Raw genomic sequence first — 22,309 nt, forward strand, 5'->3', positions numbered from 1 at the left:
GACTCTTTGCTATCAAATCTCTTAACTGTTCACAAAATGGAACTCGTGTTTTCATTTGGTACTCACAGCCATATTTTCAAAACACACACACATACATTCATTTAGTACACACAACTAAGCATTTGCTGCACACTACCAAGCATTTACAGCACACAGAAGTGCAAAATTGAAAACACAATCATCGAAACACCATATCATATGAATGACAATGACTCATTGAGCCATTTCTCCTTTTGTAAAATGTATCAGTGTAGGCCTACATTTTTCATAGTCAAACGTAAAACAGCAATAGGCTACCGTTGTTCTCACAAACCATTATTTACAATTTCAGTCTCCTGTTCCACCAAACACTAGATTGTGTTGACATAATATTGTATACAAAATGCTTACAGTTTTTCTCAATTGCTTACACACATTTTTGAAAGCATGCCTCGTTTTCTCAAAACTCTAAACACAAATCCCAACACAACTAACAAAAAATGAAAAACCCTTTATATAAATTATATTGTGAAAGTGTGTTTTCTTCCTCCACAGTGTGGTTCTCTTTCAGTCCTGCTGCAAAATACAAATACTGTGAGCACACTATATTCTATTGATATGCAGTATTACAGTACACAAGGCAAACAGATTTCGTACTTGTTCTCTATCCTGAAGGTTCTAATGAAAAAACATGAAAACATGGTCTACCACAGTGGCCCATATCTCATTAGAGATGACCATTCTCCTTCTTCTTTCTCCTCCTCCTCCTCCTTCTTCACCTTGTCCTCATTCTCTTCCTCCTCCTTGTCCTCCTATTCCTTCTCTCTGTCCTCCTACTCCTCAACCTCCTACTCCTCCTCCTTCTTGTCCTCCTCTTCCTCCTCCTCTCTCTTACCCCTCTCCTTCTCTGGTTGTCGATCTTTTCAAAGTTTTCAATGGTTTACCAAACAAAACAGAGGCTCGAGACACTTTTATGGTGCAGTCCTCACCGCAATTGACTATTTGTGTCTTGCAGGTTGATGCTTTGAGATTTTACTTGAGCAGTGTGTGCAACAACAGAACTTTGTGTACAGTGTTTTGACAACAACGTGATGTGTAATGGACATCAGTGTGTTCACAAGGAAAATCAGAGTCTAATGCAGATAAGGGAGTCTTAAGTATTTCCCACTTGGGGCGAGCGATTGATACATGACGTGAAGGTTGTGCATATTGTGCCGAATTTTCGCTTTTTACTTCTTAACAATAGTGAAAAACTGTACAGAGTGTGGGACTGACAGTCGTCATTTTGTATCCGGTGGATTAGCATTCTGACATGTTCCGGTTTCAAACGGAATGAATCGGGTTTTGGAAAATCGATAACACCCATGGCAGTTTAATAACTGCTTGAGAGACCCTGCATTCGATCTGTTTATTGTCTGTTGCTGTCCCTCTGCTACCATCCAAAAATAACATGCTACAAGGCAAGTCACTTATAACTGAAAACACGGCACCATACATATCCTGACAATTTTTGGTCATTTTATTTTTCACCCAGGTAGCCCATTATGGACACTGTCTGTTGCAGGGTTGCATTGAACCATGTGGCGGTGGTAATAAACTTGCGTGCATCCAAACACCCACATGTGGATGGTCCTCCTAGAGTGCATTAGCTGCGGTGGCTGCACTTAGACAGGGGAAGGAGATGGACTGAGTGCTCTGCCTGACCCAGGAGAGCTTTTAAAATCGCTTCATGTGGCCACTACACAGATCTGGGCCACCCTTTCATCAGCGAGGAGAGCCTCTGAAAAGCCTCTGATGCCACCTGGGAATCAGCTGAATGTCGAGCACAGCAGGACATCAACAGGCTACGCTGGGTTGAGGCACGCCAGGCTTCCAGGACACAGAAAATACCAGCAGAACCTTAAAGAAGGTTTTCTTTCAGCATTTGTTTTGAAGTGATACACTGTTAAAATAATTCGAAATGGAGGGCATCTCGGTCACCTCAGCTGTTATTTGTATCCCTTGCATTTTCCTTTCCAATGACTTTTCTCTCTCTTGTTTTTATCACCAGAGTCAGCTCAATTAAATACAGTTTTCCAGACTCTCACGTTGCCTCCTACTTCATCCCACACATTCTCTCAAGGGAATTTGCCACTCTCTCTGATCAGAGGGAATATATGAGGAGGTATCATGCAGAGATGCAGCAGGGAGATAGATGGGTGGGTGATGGTGACCAACTTCTAGGCTGCAGCATCTATGGCTGGTGTGGTGCATTGAGGGGAGGTTTTCTTCCTCCTGGTGTGCTGGCGTCACTCCAGGACCCCTTCCAGGAACCCACAAGGGTGGCACTGAGACTGCCGCTACTCACAGAGGGCCCACGCTGCCTTTGAAATGTCTCGGCCGCTCGCTTTGATAACGACACATGAGGCAGGCAGAAGAAACATTCTATTACCCCAGGACTTCAAAGAGGATCACTGAGATATCAGTTTTCAATTCCGCATTGTCCTTAGGGGGTTGATCATTTATGCTTTAATTTGCACTTAAGGAAGCATTAGGGAGTTTTGCTTAAAAAGCATGTGGAAACCTTGCAAACACCACCAACCGCCACATTTGCACTGAAACCACAGAACTACATAATGCATAGCCAGGATGGCTAAAGGGATGGACCGGTGTTTTTAAAAGTCCTTCACATGACCATATTCCATTAAAATGTATTTGAAGACGTGATTCTTGAATGTTACATTAGAACGTATCAGACTCTCAAGCAAATGGGTCCTTCATTATGTGCCGTGGTTCTGCTTTAGGTTCCTCCCTGATTAACATGAAGTTTTTCCTTGCCCCTGTTGCCATTGTGCTTGCTCTGGGGGTCCAGGCACTGGGCTCTGTAAAGCGTCTTGAAACAATGTTATTGTTTTAGCGCTATATAAATAAAATGTAATTGAATAATTAAATGCATTAACAAATGGTTTTCATGTGATAATGTTTTTCATTCAAGTAAGGTTTTCACACAAATTGAAATGAAACCCGGTTAAAGGGTCGGCCACGCGATTTCCTCCATTTTGCAACTTGGGGTTGTTAGCTCCTTGGTCTTTACTAGTCGTACAGACTGGCTGTGTACCTGTGGTATTTCTTGTGTGCTACACTGTCCTAGGACACAGGATGTGGCAATCATACTGGTTGCTTCAAGGCCAGAGTATCTGAGAGTAGTTTGCAATACCTCACTCAGAATCAGAGAATATAAAGAGTTCTATTAGTTAGGCTTTTACAATTACTGCCGATTATGATTTAGGAAAGAAAGTTGGGAGCGACAGAGTTTTGCCCTAACTGAAACCTCTGTGAAAAATATAATCTGGCAATTTTTGCCCTCATTCTGTTCAAGGTTCCTTTATGTCCTCCAAACTCCATTACGCTTCTAATTCCATGGTAGATTATTAGCTGAAACATTTGCATCAGAGTGTAAAATCAGATAGGAAGATTGGGGCAAGGAAAGAGCTGGAGATGTAATCCTCTGATTTGAATATGACGCTGGCCTCAGTGGGTGCTGTGCATTGGTTCTGGCATCAGCAGTTATCTTGATTATGACTGATGCAGTCAGTGGGTTGGAGACTTTACATCTCCCAGTTCTTGTTTTTTTTTTAATACTAAAGCATGCAGAAAAAAAGAAAGCGAAAACCTGCAGGGACACACGCTCTCCACTCTGCCACAGATCTCTACGCTGTCATGTTGGGCAGTCCAAAGAACTAGAAATAGAAGAAATGGAGAGGGAGCCTCATCTTGAACTTCTAACAACTCCTCATGACTAACAGAGATAAGACCTGAGACAAACTTTCTGTCTCTCTCTCTCTCTCTCTCTTTCTCTCTTTCACTGTCTCTCTAACACATACATACTGAAGCATACACACACACACTTTCATAGATTGGCTGGAGGGGTAGCTTGACCCCACTGTGCAACCTGACATCAATATTTAATGTTCATTTCCAAGCCAGCCTTTTGAAATATAGAAAATTGGCCGCCACCAGGCCTGGTGCAGCCTAGCAGATATTGGAGATAAATATATGGCCGTGGGACAAGCGAAGTCACAGCTCATCTCCCTACTGCTCCCCAGGAGACACAGATCACACCGTGGCCCTGACAGAAGCATGAATCCCCCCAAACCAAATAAAGCTGTCCACTCAAGACCGGTTACCCTGCATCCTGGTACTCACAAAATAAAGACCTCTGCAGCGCATATTTTCTTTTCCTTCTTCTTCTTCGCAATTTACTGTGTCCAACAAAGTGTGCCAATCTGTCTTTTGCAGTGTGGAGGATTATTACCTATTTTTGTGAAAACAGATTAATGGATGGGTAGACAGAACCTTGGGTATGATGAGGGTTGCTGTGCACGCAGTCAGACAACTCGCGGAGATGGTTTGAAGTCTCTACATCAAAGGAGAAGATTGTCAGTTGGATACAATCCAACATGCTATTAAGGTTTAGATCACTGCTTCATTTGTTCATAAAAATCAGTTATGTGTGAAGTGAGTCAAGGCTAATAAGCTCATCAGATTCATTTCTTTTTTATGTTAAACTTTGTCTGGCATGAAAAGACAAGGCATGCATGCATCTGGATTTGAATTATTTCTGGCAACCAGAGAGCTCAGCTAAAGGGATGACTTCAGCCTAGTCTTGATGTGCACCTCAACCCATACTGCATCCCTGCACCTTCCCTAAAAAAAGACCCATGTGTGGAACTTCACCAATATAGTTCATCCATCCCTCATTGTAATGCACCCTAAACCTAACTCTAACCAATACAGTTAATCCATCCCTCATTGTAATGCACCCGAATTGAATGTCCAATATTTATATCATTACCCAAAACATCCCTGTGCAGTCCCCTACCATTAAGAGCAAAGATGAAGAACACAACCAAGACTGGATAAATATGAATGTCCAGTAGACAGTGATATATGCTAAAGTATCTCCCACTCTCTCAAATGAAAGCATCCACTCTCATGATCCAGAGTGTAGTTGAACCCAAAGCTTATTTTCCCAGTTCTTAAATGATTCCCAACTTCTTGAATGCAATGTGTTAATCTATCTGTATGCATCTGTGTCACTGTGAAATACATGCACACCAAGACTTTGTGTATGGAAAGTATCGTCTGCGGAACATTGTGTTGCAGGACTGCAATGTGTATCGTACGCTTTTGAAAGTAGACAATATGAATACTGATTTAGGAACACTGCGAGCCTGTATTCATTCACATGCATTTGTGTTTGCATTATAAGACAGACTATACTCTTGTGCTGACTGCAGAGCAAACCTCTGTTTCAACTTATGAGAAGAGGGAATAGAAAGCCTGGGGCTGTGGTTCTGTAATATGGATGCTGGTAAATTTAAAATTACTTTTATTTGCATTTCTCTCTCTCTCCCTTAGAATTATTTTGATCTCTGTCCTAATAATACAATTGTGTCCAAATCCAAGAGAGCATTCTAGTTTATATAATGACACAACCTTGGGCTGTTCTCGTCTAGCTGAACGAGGGCTGTGCCTCTTCCTCAGTCTGTTTGCATGGTGTAATGTATTTATAATACATCCCAGGTGTCTGCATTATCCCGCCCCAAGCAAACACTGCTGCAGACGCTCACATGGCTCTCAAGGAGGCGTGAGAATAATAGAGATTAGAGATCTCCTGCATACTCTCCTTTTGCACGTCTTTGACACGAACCGGCTGGAATTGATTACACAGACGGTATAGTACACGGCCCACAGGTGCATCTGCCCCACCCCACTCTCTAGCTAATCCCACCTGATTCAGTGACCCTGCTCTGACAGCGAGCTGTGACCTTGGCGAGATCGAACAGTAGGAGATGGTCAACACTTCCTGAGAGAGTGCTCCCTGGGGCATGCTTGACCCAAGCCACTGGGGATGGTGTCGGGTTTCAGACAAGGATTAAGCACAGACCTGCTTTCTACAGGTGATGTGTAATATATAAAGACAATACCATCCTGACTCATTATATGTGTACAAAGTTCCTTTCGAAATATAAGAACTGCAGTGGTTTAGGGCATCATCATGAATTCCTTAAAAAAAAATTGCAACACAGCATCACAGAAAACTCAATGAAACTTGTTTCAAATCTCTGTGATGCAGACCTTTACTGGCCTCTCTCATCACATTTAGTGGGGATGAAACGTGATTACACTGGATTAATTTAGGTCAATAGAACATAGATAGATAGATACAGTAGATGGATACTTTATTGATCCCGAGGGAAATTAAGAGAAAACAACAGTGCTACGTGGAAAGGCTGCCACTTGCGTCGGCGCCGGATTGAGAAGTCGTCAAAGAACGACATCACTGTCAAAGAACTAAAGAACATGATGTGGCACAAGAGTCAACTGCAAAGACTGTTGATGGATATAATAATAAAAGGTAGTTGCCAATTCTATTATGCAGTAGATTACACTTGGCCTTCCTCACATCCCAACATAACTGGAGATTGTCTGGACATGGACAGCCACCCTAATCCAAACAGTATACATCAGGAGTGACAGCTGGCTCCTCATCAGACAGAGAGGCTGAAGGACAGTATTGATGAATAAATGATTGATTGAGGATTGAGGATGGAGCTTAGTGTCATCTCTCCTGAACAGTGAAATCCGTTAAGTGGTCGTCCACGGCACGTCTGTGGTAACACTGCACACGGTAGACCACACACTGACTTCAAACTCAAGGGCGCAAGTAAAGGCACCCATACAGGAGCAAGCAGCATAATCCCTACTAGCCCTCTCTCATCTGAACATTATAACAACGCTAAGGACACAGCGTTAAGTTCTAGAATGAAAGAGAAACCACTTTAAGGCCAGTCAGGGGTATCCATCCTCACTGACAAGAAAAGATACTGAAGAAAACATTATTCAAATACACCGGAAAGGCCTCTTGTAGAAAGGTTAATTTGGAAGACATTGCGCAATTGGCAGGACATAGTATTACTTTATTGAATATCAATTGAGTCAGAACAATCCAAAAAAGAAATATGACTGCATTATGGATTATCCATAAATACGTTAAGATAAATCTTAATATTCTATTTAACAAACCTTGCTCATGCCTGCAAGCCATAGGTGCCAACAAAGCTTTGTTCATCTCTGTTTATTACCACTAGAGGGAGCTGTAACCATGCTGTGCTGTGCCTGAATATTAATTGTGCTGCTTCAGTTGGGCTCCAAGCTCTTCTATTTGGCCTGTTTGCATTAAGAAAATAACAGTTGATGGGGGCAGCAACAATCTTACTGTGAGAACAAAAGACATCATACCGCACACACAACTCAGCACAGCACACACACACAGACAGACACAAACACACTAACACACACACACCACAGCACGTACACACTCACAAACACCACAGCAAAAGCTCTGCCCAGACACTGGACGCTGGGATATATTTCAGATGCGTGTTGTGGGCTGGCTGATGACTGCCTGGGGCTGTTGTTCAGTAGCAGTGCACTGAACTGGACTGCAGACTAGGGTCTTGACTTTGATCCCTTCTTCCCACCAGTGATGGGCATGGCCAGAGGGTATTCCCACAACATCACGAAGGCTGTATGCACAAAAAGGGCACTGAAAATATCAATGAGGGGGACACCTTTGGTTGAAAAATGCACCTGTGTCCTATAGAAAGAAACAGACAATGGCCCAACCTTAGAGCAACAGGACACACTCCTGTGAATGGCGTGGCTATTCAGAATGCGTTAAAGACCTTGCCTAAACATGGCAACATAGAAAATGGGAATAAATGAAGGCGGGGAGCGGGGGGGTATCATTTGAATCAAATTGTTAAAAAACGAGGAGGCCCACATACTGCAGACCAACTACATGCCAGTAGCATGTGAAGTAGCACATAAACACCTGCCAACTAGGCCTGCATTACCTAAAGATTGAATCTTCACAGATTTATTTACAAGATGTATTAATTTAACCCTCCTACTATGTTTGGAGTCAATTTGACCCCATTCAATTTTAAACGTCTCTAAATAAATTATTGAAATATTTTTTTTTTTTTGCTTCATATTTTATGACTTTTCCTTATTTAATGGGGACAACTGGGTAAACACAACATGAACATGATGATATGTTTTCAATGTCCTGTACACATGCTTTACGCATAGGTGTTGTTTGGGGTCAATTTGACCCCAGGCTGTTTTAATTGTATAAAATATATAAGAAACATCAACTTTTTTCATCACATTGTTACTATTCTTGATAAAAGAAATAGTTTTCTATTCCAAATGTTTTAGATAACGAAAATATGTACTTCGAAATAATATGAAGCCATAGAAACACCAGAAGGATATATCTTTACAATTTTAGATCAATCAGTGAGATTTAATGGTGATCTGCATATTTCTCCATAGTCGCGTAACATGTATTCTGGATGTATAAGGGGGATGGGTGGGGGTATTGTTTTATCTTTAAGGGCTATTTAGGTAGTCAACAAACAAACCATAAGTACCTGACCTATAAACATATAATTACAATATTTTTGGAGGTTTATATAACTGGTGTCAAATGACCCCAAGGATAATAGATGCGAGTAAACTTTTTTTCAAATGCAGTGTGCGGTGCTCTATCAACTCCAGACCCAGACTTATTAGGTCTGGAGTGGAAAGAGCACCTGTGGAAATATCTTGATCTGGTAAAATAAAAGGCTACGCTGTATTACCTTCAACGTCATGCATTAAGTATACTGTTGGCGCTTGGTAAAAAGTAGTAAATTGTGTAAACTGTCAAATTAAGATATACATTGTGTTGTGTATATTAAAAAGTGTTGTGTAGGCTTTCAGTGTTCAATTTAATGTATGCACTTCATCCTGAGCCCAGACTGGAACCATGAAAAGTGCTGGGTACCCTTATGTAAGCTATTCATCCATTCAACGTTGCATTACAATATGCTCTACTACAGTGTATTGTCAGGTGTTGAAAATTGTCAGGTGTTGAAAATCCCATTTGAACAATAAAAAATAGTTAATCTCGATGTTGACAACAGCACCAGCTTGCTTAATTTACCAGGTCATAATGGTCTCAATTTAAGACATACCGTTAGCTAGGCTAGTTGTAGGGAACATTACCTCATCTGTGAATAGCAAGCTAACATTTGGCAAGGTCAACGCCACATCTTACCTTATCACTGTCACCAGTCTGTGGTTTTCCAAATTAAATGTAGGCTAGAGTTATTGACATTTAATAACACCTAAAACAAAATTAGACTGATGGAAGAGATTGACAGAGGCAGCGACAAGCTGTGCCTCATCCGTGTTAGAAGGGCTAGGGCTGACTGCACACGTCACTACGGTTGCGTGCCCTGGCGGGGCGTGTTGCGAGTATGTATGCAAATCCGAATTTAAGAATCCTCTACCTCAATCGGCACAGCTGAGAACAATTCGGCTGTGTAAGAACCAATTTTCAGGTGTTCATTAATAAAGTGGAGATATTTTCTTACGTTGAACTTAAGAAAAACACATTTTTTTTAAGTGAAAAAAAATATCGAAAAATAGTCACCATAAGTGTGAAGACAGATCGCGAGTATGACTATAAATTCAGTTAGTGCTTGCCTTTTGAATGTTTCAGTTTTTACAGAAAACTGGACTTGTGATGTCTGCAAAGGCTTATAGAAATTGTATTTATAACTCATTTGCTCCACACGCAGCCAGGCAGGTGCATGCTGTGGGTGTAATCGTGCGCGCCTATCGCATGATTTAGACTCGACTTTGAGTATGTGGGGATTTTTTCGGTCACAATTGGTTTGCACATTCTTAAAGGTGTTGGGGACAATTTCAAATTATGAATAGTGGTGGGGATATGTCCCCCCCCCCCCCGTAATCTACGCCTATGCTCTTTATGGATTAAGGTTAAAAAAAAGGTTTCGTTCGTGCAATTATACTGTGTTTTTAGGCTTTTACTTTGAATTTTTAAAGCCTCCTGTCCAGAAATCGGGACCGGAAGCAATCCGTCTGCATTTCCGCCAGTGTCACGCTTCGAAGATGGCGGTGACTTTGAGGAACGGGTGTAGTGAATTTCTCCGAACCTGTTGGAGATTAGGGTCACATAATTTGCAACTCTCTTTGGACAAACCCTTAGGTTGGTGTACACAACTTTCCTATCTATTCATTTAGGGATTTCCCGGGCAGAGGGCAGTGGACCAAACATGTGTTTGTGTACTGTAGTGCTGCAGTAATGGTAGCTTCCTAAGTGCCTACATATTCGTTTTTGTAATCATGCCCCGACAATATCTGGACGCTTGAGAATGCAGCAATTAATCTGTGCTTGGTAATGAAATGGTGCACTTAAGTAATAGTACTGACTAATAGTCAATGTAAAGTACTCGTGTCATTGGTCTCACCTGTCATGTAGGCTTAACGTCAGCCAATGTTTTCCTGTTCGTGTTCTTTAGTGTTTCTTCTCAAGTATTCAAATGCATTAATGTGTTTTTGTTATCAAGTTTACTTGATCGTTTCAATGACAATGAAGTGTTTGAAATACAGAAACATAGGTAGTTGATAGGGTAGGTTTACAGCTAGTTTGAAGTGTTGCTTGTTCGAGTTGGCTGTTGAGTTCGAGCATTTTCTCACCAGTAAGCATTGCTTAGATCAGTGGTTCTCAACCTTTTTTCTCACCAGTAAGCATTGCTTAGATCAGTGGTTCTCAACCTTTTTTCAGTATTGTACCCCCTGTGAAATATTTTTTCAGCCAAGTTCCCCCTAACCAGCGCAAAGCATTTTTGATTGAAAAAAAAATATGTTTTACACAGCGCTATGCCATCATTGTCTGATTTATTAAACTGTCAGCACTGAAGATTGAACATGGAATATTGTTGCATTGAACTGAGTGCGTTTGCAATTACAATTTAGTAAGAAGCTTGTGCTTCTCTGAAAATCTTTCAGTCTTGGTGGCAAGGAGGCAACTGCTGTGATCAAGCTCTTCTCCAGGCACAGTCTGTTTCTCTGCTTTGTTTTGATCACAGTCATTGCAGAGAAGGAGGCCTCACATAAATATGTGGAGGCATAGGGTAGTAGCTGCTCCAAAGCTTTCTCTCCCAGGTCAGGGTGCTCCTGCTTTACACAAATCCAAAACTGTGTGAGTGTGGATGTGGCAAACTTCATCTGGAGCCCACGGTCAGATGACACTTCCATGAGTGTTTCCTGATTAGTGACAGAGCTTCCACATGCTTCGGACAAGAGAAATGGGTTTTTCACCCAATCCAGCTGTGTAGATTTCTCCTCCATGTCAGGAAAGTAGGAAATTGAAAATTAAAATGTTGAATCAAATTGGTCTAATGTCCCACGATGACCAACTGGACTGGAGCTCTGTCCACATCCTCACTAGAGAGAAAATCATCCATCTGAGGAAAGCAGGTGAAATCCCCCTGTGCAGAGGCTCTTCTCCACAGCTCTGCTTTCTTCGAGAAGCCTCCCACCTTGTCATACAGGTTTAAAATGCTGGTGTCCTTTCCCTGCAGACATATTCAGCGCGCTTATTATACAGTTACTTGCCAAAACGATAGAAGACATTCCTCCAGAATACCTCTTTTGAATGAGTTTGTTGCCATTTTGTGATTTCCGCTAAGAAAAAAATTGTTCTGCATGCAAATGCTGAGCAATCCACCTTCTGACTTCAAGTTTCAATGACCTTCCGTTACGTTAACTAACCGGACTACTTGCGGAATGATATGAAAGATGTGAATTACAAGCAAAAAAACCTGTTGCCAATGACAGCGGTGATAAACTTTCAGCAGGAGTGAATATCAAGGGATTACAAACCTGCGAACGCAGACATTTAATCCACATATGGCCCATACAAATCAACGTAGGCCTACATTTTGGAACATTCTGAAGAGCCGTAAAATAACTATTTTTAAATGATTTTTGAATGGATGCTTATTTTAAATATATCTTTTAAAAATCTCACTTACCCCCTGGACTACCTTCACATACCCCCAGGGGTACGCAGACCCCCGGTTGAGAACCACTGGCTTAGTTGGCTGTTAAGACTATCTGTTTAGTCATGTTTGCCGTCTGTTTTTCTTCTGTTAGGCTGTGTGTTACCTGCCTTCGTTCGTCAACATAGCTCTCAGAACCTGAAGTACCCACCCAGGTAAACAAAATTAAATATCAACACACGCACACTCATGTGTTCAAATTCATCAATGTAATTTGTGCACATTATGGTACATGGTACTAACAGTTCATTAGTGATTGAAGATGTTGACGTGATTGCACCTGCATTGTGGTCATAATCTTGAGTCGGTTGCTGGTTTGATTGCTGAAGTGGACTCTTCTCAATACTGAAACTGGGGAGCTGAAATCATCCCCACCACAGTGTGAGCTACATGAACCTGATTGCCCTGTTACCAATGTTACCAATGTGATCTTGCAGGGCCAGGGTAAATGACAAAGAGACCCTAAGTGTTGTTCTTCCTCTTGTTTTGCACACAGCTATGTTCCAGAGACTTCATTATCTAGACCCCCATGGCCAGAGGTGACACTTATAGATCCTGAGGAAGAGGCAAAGCAGCATCAAGGTTTGGAGGGGTGAATTTTATGTTTGGTGTTTGGATTTGCACAACCTACATGACTGTACACATTACACAACAGTTAAATATGCTACAGAACCACTTGTCTGAACCGAACTCTCTTTTCGGGGGCGATAGTGGTTCAGGAGATAGGCAAGTCGTTCAGCAATCGGAGGGTAAATGGGTTTTGCGTGCTCTATATACATACATATTGTCGTCACAATACCAAATATTTGACCGAGATACTATACCTGGCTAAATATATCAATACCGATACTGAAACAATACCAGGCAAAAACCTAAAACATCTGGAAAAGTTATGGAAAAACGGTTGACAGAACCAAAAAATCAATAAAAATTAAAATGTCTTGACCATGTCATTGCAAGGCAGTGGAGGTTATGAAAAGAAGCCATAAAGGAACAGTAGAGCGCAGACCTCTACCAAGGAGATGTACTGAGTAATTTGTGTTCAGTCTTTGACTTTGACTTCAGTCTACTTCAGTGCACTGCTGTAGTATGGAGACTAAGAATCCTGGGTTTGAGCCTCATTACCATTACAGTTACAGTTAATGTAATTTATGTTTATTATTTTCATGCTCAGTTAAATTGTAGTATATGAGCTATTAAGGGTTGTAGATGTGATTTTGACCATTAATTAGTGCATTTATAACATTACTTATTTAATCATTGCAAATAAATTAGATCAAGGTCATAGTGTTTGATCTGACAATCGGCTATGTAAGTGGTATAATGCCATGTTATGCTTTGTGCATTTGTTTTGTCGACAAGCCGTGGACTGTTGGCAAGAGCACTTTGCAGCCATGCCTCTATGCCTCTCGTTTGGTCACCATGAAAGCTGCAGCGTGTATTTGACAGGGGAAAAAATTATTGGCACGCCAACTATGTCTGCAGGGAGTAGAAGCAGAGTGCTGCACACACACACTGTCCCACGGTTGCACATCTGAAAGAACTGGTACTGATACAAATAAAAGTATGTGTAGTACAGTTTTTAATGGCAGAGTATTTTGAGCATATGTAAACTGGTTCAGTGCTGGAACTTGATTATCATGAGATTCACTCAAAGTTCATCTAGCTGGTTTGGTTTTTCATGTATGTAGGTCAATGGTTAGTGTTGACTTGCTTGCAGATTAAATCCTAAATGTCTTAAATAAAATCTTAAATAAAAAATAAAAATAGTGTAAACTATAATTGATATCACAAATTATCAGAAATGCTAGCTTGGTTAACTTTCGTAGTTTGTTTAAATGTCTTGGTCTCTCGTGTGCATTTATTTACAAATGTGATTCATAAATACATGTCATAATTATACTACAAAAAAGCACTACAGCAGCAAAAGAAAATGAGATGCCAGATTCACAGAGGAAATACCAAACACCCACCATAATAGAGTATGACTAATAGATGTGCCCACTTGTAGTATTTACTTTATTAAGGCACCTTAATTTTTTATCCAAATGGAGGGAACCCCAGTGTAATTATTGTGAAAATCAGGGGGGAACTAAAGTATATTCATATCCAAGAGAATGTAATACCAGATCCTCTTTGCAAAGCATAATAATAATAAACCCCCTCTTACGAGACACCTCAAGTCTTTCTGTCTGCGACGAAGGGAAGGTTACAGATTGTTGCATCATATCGAGGTCTTTCAGTTTAAGGTGTTTTTGTTGAAAGAAAAATGTAAATGTAGAGCCAGAATCATGAAGCCTATCTAAACCGTTCTCACATCATCCTTCTATATTGGGCTAAGGGTGTGTGCTTTTTGCACATCTTTTTAGTCAGTTTTCACTTTTCAGGTTTCATTATTATGTTAATATGCATGTCATGACAAAGTACTAGAGATATTTTCCATGTCATTATGAAAATTATAAGATTTAGGGTTAGGGCACCATCCCCCTCCTGCATTTGGTCTTTGCATACGGAAAGGATGCAAACGCGTGTTTGTTTGCCGAGGTGTGAACTGACTCACTTAGAGCTGTCCACAACAAGATGCATGTTACTGCAAGGTGTGAACAGCCTTCAACTGTCAGTGTGGACACATGTGTCCAATTTCCGATTTCAGTCCGATTTAAATTGGAGATTGGACACATGTGTCTCCCCAAATCTAGATTTCTTGTGTCCGACTTGAGTCCCACTGGACTCCGATGTAAACCCCTGCAGTGCGGGCACATGATGGCAGCACTTCGATCCCATTCAATTCTCTCCATGGGGTCTCCATGGGGGGTTAACGGCTCTATCTCTAAGCACATGGCAGTGACACAACTAGTTCTTGGCCATGTCAGTTCAAATCAAATGCGGAATGTTTACATCTGCTACCGTTGATTATACAGTAAATACGTTGTGAAATGAAACAAAAACACACCACAGTTAAATTTGTATTAGTATTGATTGATTCACATCGATATGAAAGGATTACATGACTAACAACTGGTGAAAAAGTCATATGAAAAGATTTGTTCACTGAATTAGCGCATTCTGTCCCAAACAGTTGCGTTGCAGTTTATAAGTTTCAGTTTCGCTTTCAGTATTTCAACGTGAATGAGAGGGAGCACAAGAACTGAGCGTCTAGCAGCGATAATCATATCATAGACATATATTATGCATGTATATGTCTGTGGGCACGATCTCAAGCACGTGCAAAAGTTGTTGTTGTCCAATTTCAATCTAGTTTCGAGAGACACATGCGTGCCCAGTCCAATTCCCAGCGGAATCGAATCGTGTGTCCAGGGGTTTACATCGGAGTCCAGTCGGACTCAAGCTGGACACAATGAATCTAGTTCTGGGGAGTCACATGTGTCCAATATCCAATTTAAATCGGACTGAAATCGGAAATTGGACGCATGTGTCCACACTGACTGGATACACGATTCGATTCCGCTGGGAATTGGACTGGGCGCGCATGTGTCTCTCGAATCTAGATTCAAATTGGACAACAACAACTTTTGCCCGTGCTTGAGATCCTGCCCACAGACACATGCATCATATATGACTATGATATGATAATCGCTGCTAGACGCTCAGTTCTTGTGCTCCCTCTCATTCACGTTGAAATACTGAAACCGAAACTGAAACTTTGAAACTGGAACGCAACTGTTTGGGACTTAACAAGCTAATTCAGTGAACAAATATTTTCATATTACTTTTCCACCAGTTGTTAGTCATGTAATCCATTCATATCGATGTGAATCAATCAATACTAATACAACGTTAACTGTGGTGTGTTTTTGTTTCATTTCACTGTGTGTTTACTGTATAATCAACGGTAGCAGATGTAAACATTCCGCATTTGATTTGAACTGACGCGGCCAAGATCTGGATTTGTCACTGCCATGTGCTTTGAGATAGAGCAGTTAACCCCCCATGGAGACCCCATGGAGAGAATCGGATCGGATCGGAGTACTGCCATCATGTGCCCGCACTGTGTGTATAGTGCGCAGTAATATCAGGGAATATACCATTCATGCACCATGCATTCAGCCTTCCATCATCATTGCAAGTCCAGAATTATTTTCATTTTGTGACAACAGAAACTACTTCACAATTAAACTGTTAGAACATTACTGGCTGTTTACGTAATTGTTCATGTGGTTGTCTTTACCACCTGAATTTGTGTGCTTAATTTTTTTGTATTTTAATATGACGTGTATTATGATGTTTAATGTAAATGTCATGCCTTGGCCTCCCTCTTTCCACAGCTGTGGTTGGAAAGGTTAACACACTCCTAGAGAAAGGGGATTATGGGAGGCTGTTTGCTGTTGTTCACTTTGCAAGCCGACAGTGGAAAGTGACAAACGAGGATCTGATCCTCATCGAGAATCACATAGATGCAGAGTGCGGTGACAGGATACGAATGGAGAAGGTTTGTGTCACGATTTGTAGTTTTTGTTTTCGGTTAGTTACATTGGCTCTGTGTCTTGATCTGCTCTGCTGTAATCCTGTTTTGTGACAGAGGGGGTTAACAAGAAGAGTAAATACAATGAATTCTGAATTGCAAGTGTTTTATGAATAGTGTGATGGAATATAATGGGAGATGGGGCCAGGCAAGAATGCAGTGATGCATGTGATCCCTTTTTCAATTGTCAGCCGCTGATAACCAAAATTCACACATGAGATTACATAATACATATAATTGGGTGCTGTGAAGCTTGTGACATGAGATGTTGTGAGTTGTAGATGAACATAACTAGCTATTGTTGCTCGTCAAGTGGGTGTTTGCTACATTATTTGATTTCCTTTGTTTTAGGTACTGCTGCTCGGTGGAGAAAACTTCACTCTCATTGGACGACCACTGCTTGGGTAAGACCAACACTTTGTGTAATCACAAGAAAGCTGAATGTTCCAAAATGATTACATTTTCAGTTGCATAGTTCCAACAATCAATTGCCAGGTTGGGTGATTGGAACTACTGATTGTGACCAATAGTTAGGAGCGTGGATGGATAGTTGCTGTTGTCAACATTTAAATTGCGTTAGTCTGACAAGATTGACCATCTCCTTATCTACCTGAACACCCACCTACTAAGATTTTCAATTATCGTAAATTTACAAATGAATCCTTATTAGTCATGACTAAAGCACCCTTAACCTCCAACCGGTGACTGACTGTATATTTTCTATTTCTATAAGATTATATATTATTTCATGTGGTCTAGGTAGGCCTAGCCCATACGAAATTGTATTTAGCAATTAAAACACCAGTCATACAAAGCAATTCATATGGAATACCATTAAAAGCCTACATTAAATCCCAATATTAACAATTAACAGAATTGTAGACATTTACAGTGCCACTTGAAAGTATGTGAACCCCTTGAGCACTTAAGCGTTTTCTGTTGTTTTACCATGATTTTTCATTTTTTTATCACCAATTTTCCATGGATGAAATGTCAGGTTTATTTTCATCATTTGCATGTACTTGTTTAGAGGAAATTGTTAGTCTGGGAAGTCCCGCCCCACTTCTTCCGGCCAAATTGATTTTGCCTCAGAACTGGGTCTGGCCAAGTTTGCATACCCGTTCATTTCAAGGTTTCCAGAATCCTTGGAGCCAATCACAAACTGGCTTTTGGCTATCTGGCGCGCCATTGGCGGATTTAAACTTACCACGGCTACGTTATAAAATCTCCTGCATGGAGAGTTTTTAAACATTGGACATGGTGGCCGCCGAAGCACCGCAAAACTTCGATAAGGCAAGTTTTCTTTGAAAACAGAACAGAAACTTGCCCTGGAACAATTCATACAGAAAAAATATGTGTTTGCTTTATTACCGATCGTTGTATCGTTGTATAGTATCGTTGGTCTGATTGGTTAAAGGACTGTCCAATAAGGTGGCTGAAGTGGAGCGCCGTTGAGAGTTGGCCAGACCAACTGAACAAATGGAATGCAGTGAAGGGGCAGGGAATTCCCAGACAAGGAAATTGTTTGAGTAGCCGAAAAACTACATGAAACATGGAATTAGTCCATTTCAAAAGTAAGTGAACCCCCAGCTGAATTGATAAAGTCAAGCAGGTAACAGATTCAGTGAAACTTATTTGGGTGATTAATTAGTCAATTGAGCAAACCGATCATCTGAGACATCCTTAGGGAAAGGTTTGGGCAACACAGATTAAAAGAGAGAGGAAACCAACCAAACTACTGTAGTGCCAAGGTGTACCCACACAGATCAACAATGCCGAGAGGAAACGAGATATCCGAGAACATCAGGAAGAAGGTTCTGACAGCCCATCAGTCTTGGGAAAGCTATAAGACCATCTCCAAAAGATTCCAGCTCCATCCATCCATCCAAGACAAATAATTTTGAAATGGAGGGCATTCAACATGACCGCATCTCTGCCTAGAAGTGGACGCCCATCAAGACCATCACCAAGAAGCACCAGAAGAAGAATAAATCAGGTAAAAGTCAACCCACACATCACCTCTAAAGAGTTTCGGACCTCTCTGGCAGCATCTGGGGTAAATGTACATGGGTCTACAATCAGACGAAAATTGTTGGTTTTGATCGTGACAAAATAATTCTATCTCGGACTCATCTGTTTAAAGAAGGGACTTCCAGAAGGCCTTTGGTTTATCCAAGTGCTCTCTGGCAAAGTTGAAACGGGCAGTTTTGTTCTTTCTTGAGAGCAGAGGCTTCCTTCTAGCAACCCGATCATGAATGTCATGTCTATTCAATTTTCGTCTGATTGTAGACCCATGTACATTTACCCCAGATGCTGCCAGAGAGGTCTGAAACTCTTTAGAGGTGATGTGTTGGTTGACTTTTACCTGATTTATTCTTCTTCTGGTGCTTCTTGGTGATGGTCTTGATGGGCATCCACTTCTAGGCAGAGATGCGGTCATGTTGAATACCCTCCATTTCTAAATTATTTGTCTTGGATGGATGGATGGAGCTGGAATCTTTTGGAGATGGTCTTATAGCTTTCCCAAGACTGATGGGCTGTCAGAACCTTCTTCCTGATGTTCTCGGATATCTCGTTTCCTTTCGGCATTGTTGATCTGTGTGGGTACACCTTGGCACTACAGTAGTTTGGTTGGTTTCCTTTCTCTTTTAATCTGTGTTGCCCAAACCTTTCCCTAAGGATGTCTCAGATGATCTGTTTGCTTAATTGACTAATTAAGCACCCAAATAAGTTTCACTGAATCTGTTACCTGCTTGACTTTACCAATTCAGCTGGGGGTTCAATTACTTTTGAAATGGACTAATTCCATGTTTCATGTAGTCTTTTGGGTACTCAAACAATTCCCTCTAAAAAAAAGTACATGCAAATGATAAACATAAACCTGACATTCCTTCTATGGAAAATTGGTGATGAAAAAAATGAAAAATCATGGTAAAACAACAGAAAACTCCTAAGTGGTCAAGGGGTTCACATACTTTAAAGTGGCACTGTATATACAGTTTATCTGAGACCAAAAAAAAAACTATCGAATGGGAATACCAGGAATAAACTTTATTACGTTGAGAGAGAAAAGTACGCCAACGTAACCTGTTACTAAATCTAGTGCCACTACTCATGTGCAGGTAGTCGATAGGCTGTAATTAATCAATGTTAGGATACATGGGAACATAAAACTCTTCTTACATTCATTATAAGTTAGTTCTTCATTCTCAACCATTTTTAAAACAGCTCAATCAGCTGCTCTAGTAAATGTTTAGGACACATTTTTAACCTCTAAATCCTGCATTAACAACATTGTTGGAGCTATGGTGGTTTGAGCGATGGAACTGGTCCTTTGCAACAGGGCCACTACCGTTTCGAGAACCAGTAGTGAGTAGGTCCGGACGTTCAGCCAACAATGCCATCGTTATTCGAGAAACACATCCCAGGATCGTTTGGTTGTTCCTAAACAACCTTTTTGGAATTATCAACCAAGCAGGCCAAGCAAATGCATGCTAAGGATAAAAGTTAAACATTTCTTCAGACACTCAATGTTCAAAAAGCTGTAGCTAGTACAGGGCATGACGTGTCATATTGAGATGCCACAGGGTAATGACGTATTGTATTCTGCCTTCACCAGCAGGGCTAAGGTTTTGATGTGTTTATTTACCTTTTCAGTACAGACCAATGTGCAAGATATTGTGTCTTCTTACGGTTATAAGAAAATCTCAGTGGCTTCCCAGATAAAATGTAGAGTCCATGTTGATCTAGTAGTGTTTACTTTGACAGTGAGTTCTCAGAAGAGGTAGGTCTCTGGAACTAAAACCCCTTTGACAACACTGCTAACACACTCTCCTTGTCTCCCCTTGTCTCTTCACACCCAGGTGTGATCTGGTCAGGGTTGAGGCAACCGTCATCGAAAAGACTGAGTCTTGGCCTATGGTTCACATGAGGTTTTGGAAAAGACACAGATACCAGAGGAAAAGAAGTATGTTTTTCTTTTGGAATGGCATTCTTCTGCCATTTAGCTACTGATGAAACAATGTATGATTGTGCTAGCTGTCTAATTGAATTGGCAGTGTATACAAAGATAACTGTTTTAAAAATAATAATAATAATTATTATTATTGTTAAATGTCAAAGACAGCGGGTCAGCCTTTGTGGACCTTGATTTTAACCCTACACAAAATATGCAAAAATGCACAAAAGACCTTGGATTGTGTCCAAGTCACAAGAAGTGATTGACTACTGTGGTCCCTCAAAGCCTTGAGTTTGTTTATGCTGAAATCTTTGGCTTCATGAGTGTGTTTTCTTTCATGTTAGCCCTAGTAAGGCTTGTACCCATTCAGACTGCCGAACACAATCTTATGAATCGGATGGTGTGTTCCTTTGTTCCAAGCATTTTCACACTAGTGGTAGGTTCACCCTGCCTTAGTTGGAAAACTCTACACATAGCCAAATTACCCAATGGCAAGCAGAAGGCATTTTTTGTTGTTACAAAGCGTATCACTCCAAGTCTGGCCTTCCTAGCTGAACTAGTGTGTCATTTGTGGCAAAGTCTTTTTAGCAGGCACAATGAATGGCCTGAATTGCTGCATGCTCAAAGACCAATTACAAGCTAAATTTAGTTTGATGTTTATTTGAAGTAAACAGGAACATACTATTTGCCTGGAAAGCGGAAATCCCCCCAGCTTCTTGGACATGGGGAGAGACAGGTTTCACTTTCAAGGGAACATACGTACTTGTTGTACACACTAGACAATAGGACAGTCTTATACATCACATAGAAAGGTATAGGAAAACACAAACCATCTCCCTTAGGTTTATACCGCAGTGGTTTAGATACCACATCAACTCATACGTATCATATGGCAAAATATTCCCATATTACCAGCCTCCAAAATAGCTGTGTGTGTTCAAACATTTTGTAAAATTCAGTTTTGCTCTTCAGTGTCTAGTTGATTGTTGTGCAGTTTTGTCATATATCTTCAGAATAACTTGTCTGTTTGTTTTTGTCCAATCTTTTCCAGTTATCATCCAGCCCCAGACAGTTCTTCGGATAAATTCCATTCAAGTAGCGCCGAGATTGAGTTGATTCCACTCTGTAAATAAACTAATGTGTTTCTGTAATCATATCCTTTGATTTGTGGCTAACTATTTGGCTGTGTAAGTAAACTTTGCAAAAACATTTATCCCTGCAGTTTATGGCTTTATTTTCTTCTCATTTTCTTCTGTCTTGGGGAGAGAGAGCCAGGAAACACTTTGAAGGACTGTTTAATATTTTGCCATTTTGTCGAGGCTTCATCGCAGTCAGATATAATGCTATTATGTTATTTTCTTAAAGCTATGCACACGATACAAGTAACAGTGTCTACAGAGTATCTATGTATTGAAGACGGATATTCTGTGCTTTGTTGCACACATGTTTTACCAATATTGATAAAAGTATGTAAGTGTTATGATAATTATTGGTGCATTGTACCAAAACCATAGCAAAGAAGTCGGGTGAGGCTATGACACTAAACCAGAAAGGTATCAGTAAGGAATACAGAGGTGAAATGGTCCTTGCTCGGCCTCTGGAACATAAACAGATGGCATCTGTTTCCATGAGTAGGCTACCCGAGGGTAAGAGCACGTGGCTTTGGCCATTATTTTTTATTTGTGTGTTATTTTTTTCGGGCGAGGAAGATGGGTGAACGGGTGTTAAGGAGGGTGGAATGTGAAAGGGACGTAATTGACCCGCTCCACAACACATGGGCTGTATATTGCAAGATTTTTTTGGGGGGGGAGAATGTTTTGCTTACTTGCTCACGATTGATCTGGGTGGGGAGAGGGAGAAAGGAGGTGCGACGTCACTGATGGGTATGTATTTCAGTGTGTGTGCGCACAGACCAGTAGGTTT

At 40.9% G+C, this 22,309-nt stretch overlaps 1 protein-coding gene across 1 annotated transcript; it reads left to right on the forward strand.

Annotated features, from left to right (window-relative positions):
* The first annotated feature begins 9,978 nt into the window (after positions 1–9,978).
* Positions 9,979–21,570, forward strand: mrpl21 (mitochondrial ribosomal protein L21). Its single transcript, XM_080843312.1, has 7 exons — positions 9,979–10,087; positions 12,040–12,100; positions 12,442–12,527; positions 16,232–16,395; positions 16,780–16,832; positions 20,292–20,395; positions 21,438–21,570. Exons 1-7 carry the CDS (start codon positions 9,991–9,993, stop codon positions 21,500–21,502), a joined length of 630 nt encoding a protein of 209 aa, XP_080699438.1. The 5' UTR covers positions 9,979–9,990; the 3' UTR covers positions 21,503–21,570.
* Positions 21,571–22,309: the final 739 nt, after the last annotated feature.

This window comes from Sprattus sprattus (genome assembly GCF_963457725.1).
Source record: "Sprattus sprattus genome assembly, chromosome: 8".
NCBI lineage: Eukaryota > Metazoa > Chordata > Actinopteri > Clupeiformes > Clupeidae > Sprattus > Sprattus sprattus.

What these genes read in the sequence shown, in the direction of transcription:
- mrpl21 (XM_080843312.1), top strand. Translation starts at nt 9,991, where the DNA reads ATGGCGGTGACTTTGAGGAACGGGTGTAGTGAATTTCTCCGAACCTGT. An exon ending in ACAGGATACGAATGGAGAAG is followed by an intron (nt 16,396 to 16,779) that starts GTTTGTGTCACG and finishes CCTTTGTTTTAG; the next exon opens with GTACTGCTGCTCGGTGGAGA. An exon ending in ATTGGACGACCACTGCTTGG is followed by an intron (nt 16,833 to 20,291) that starts GTAAGACCAACA and finishes CTTCACACCCAG; the next exon opens with GTGTGATCTGGTCAGGGTTG.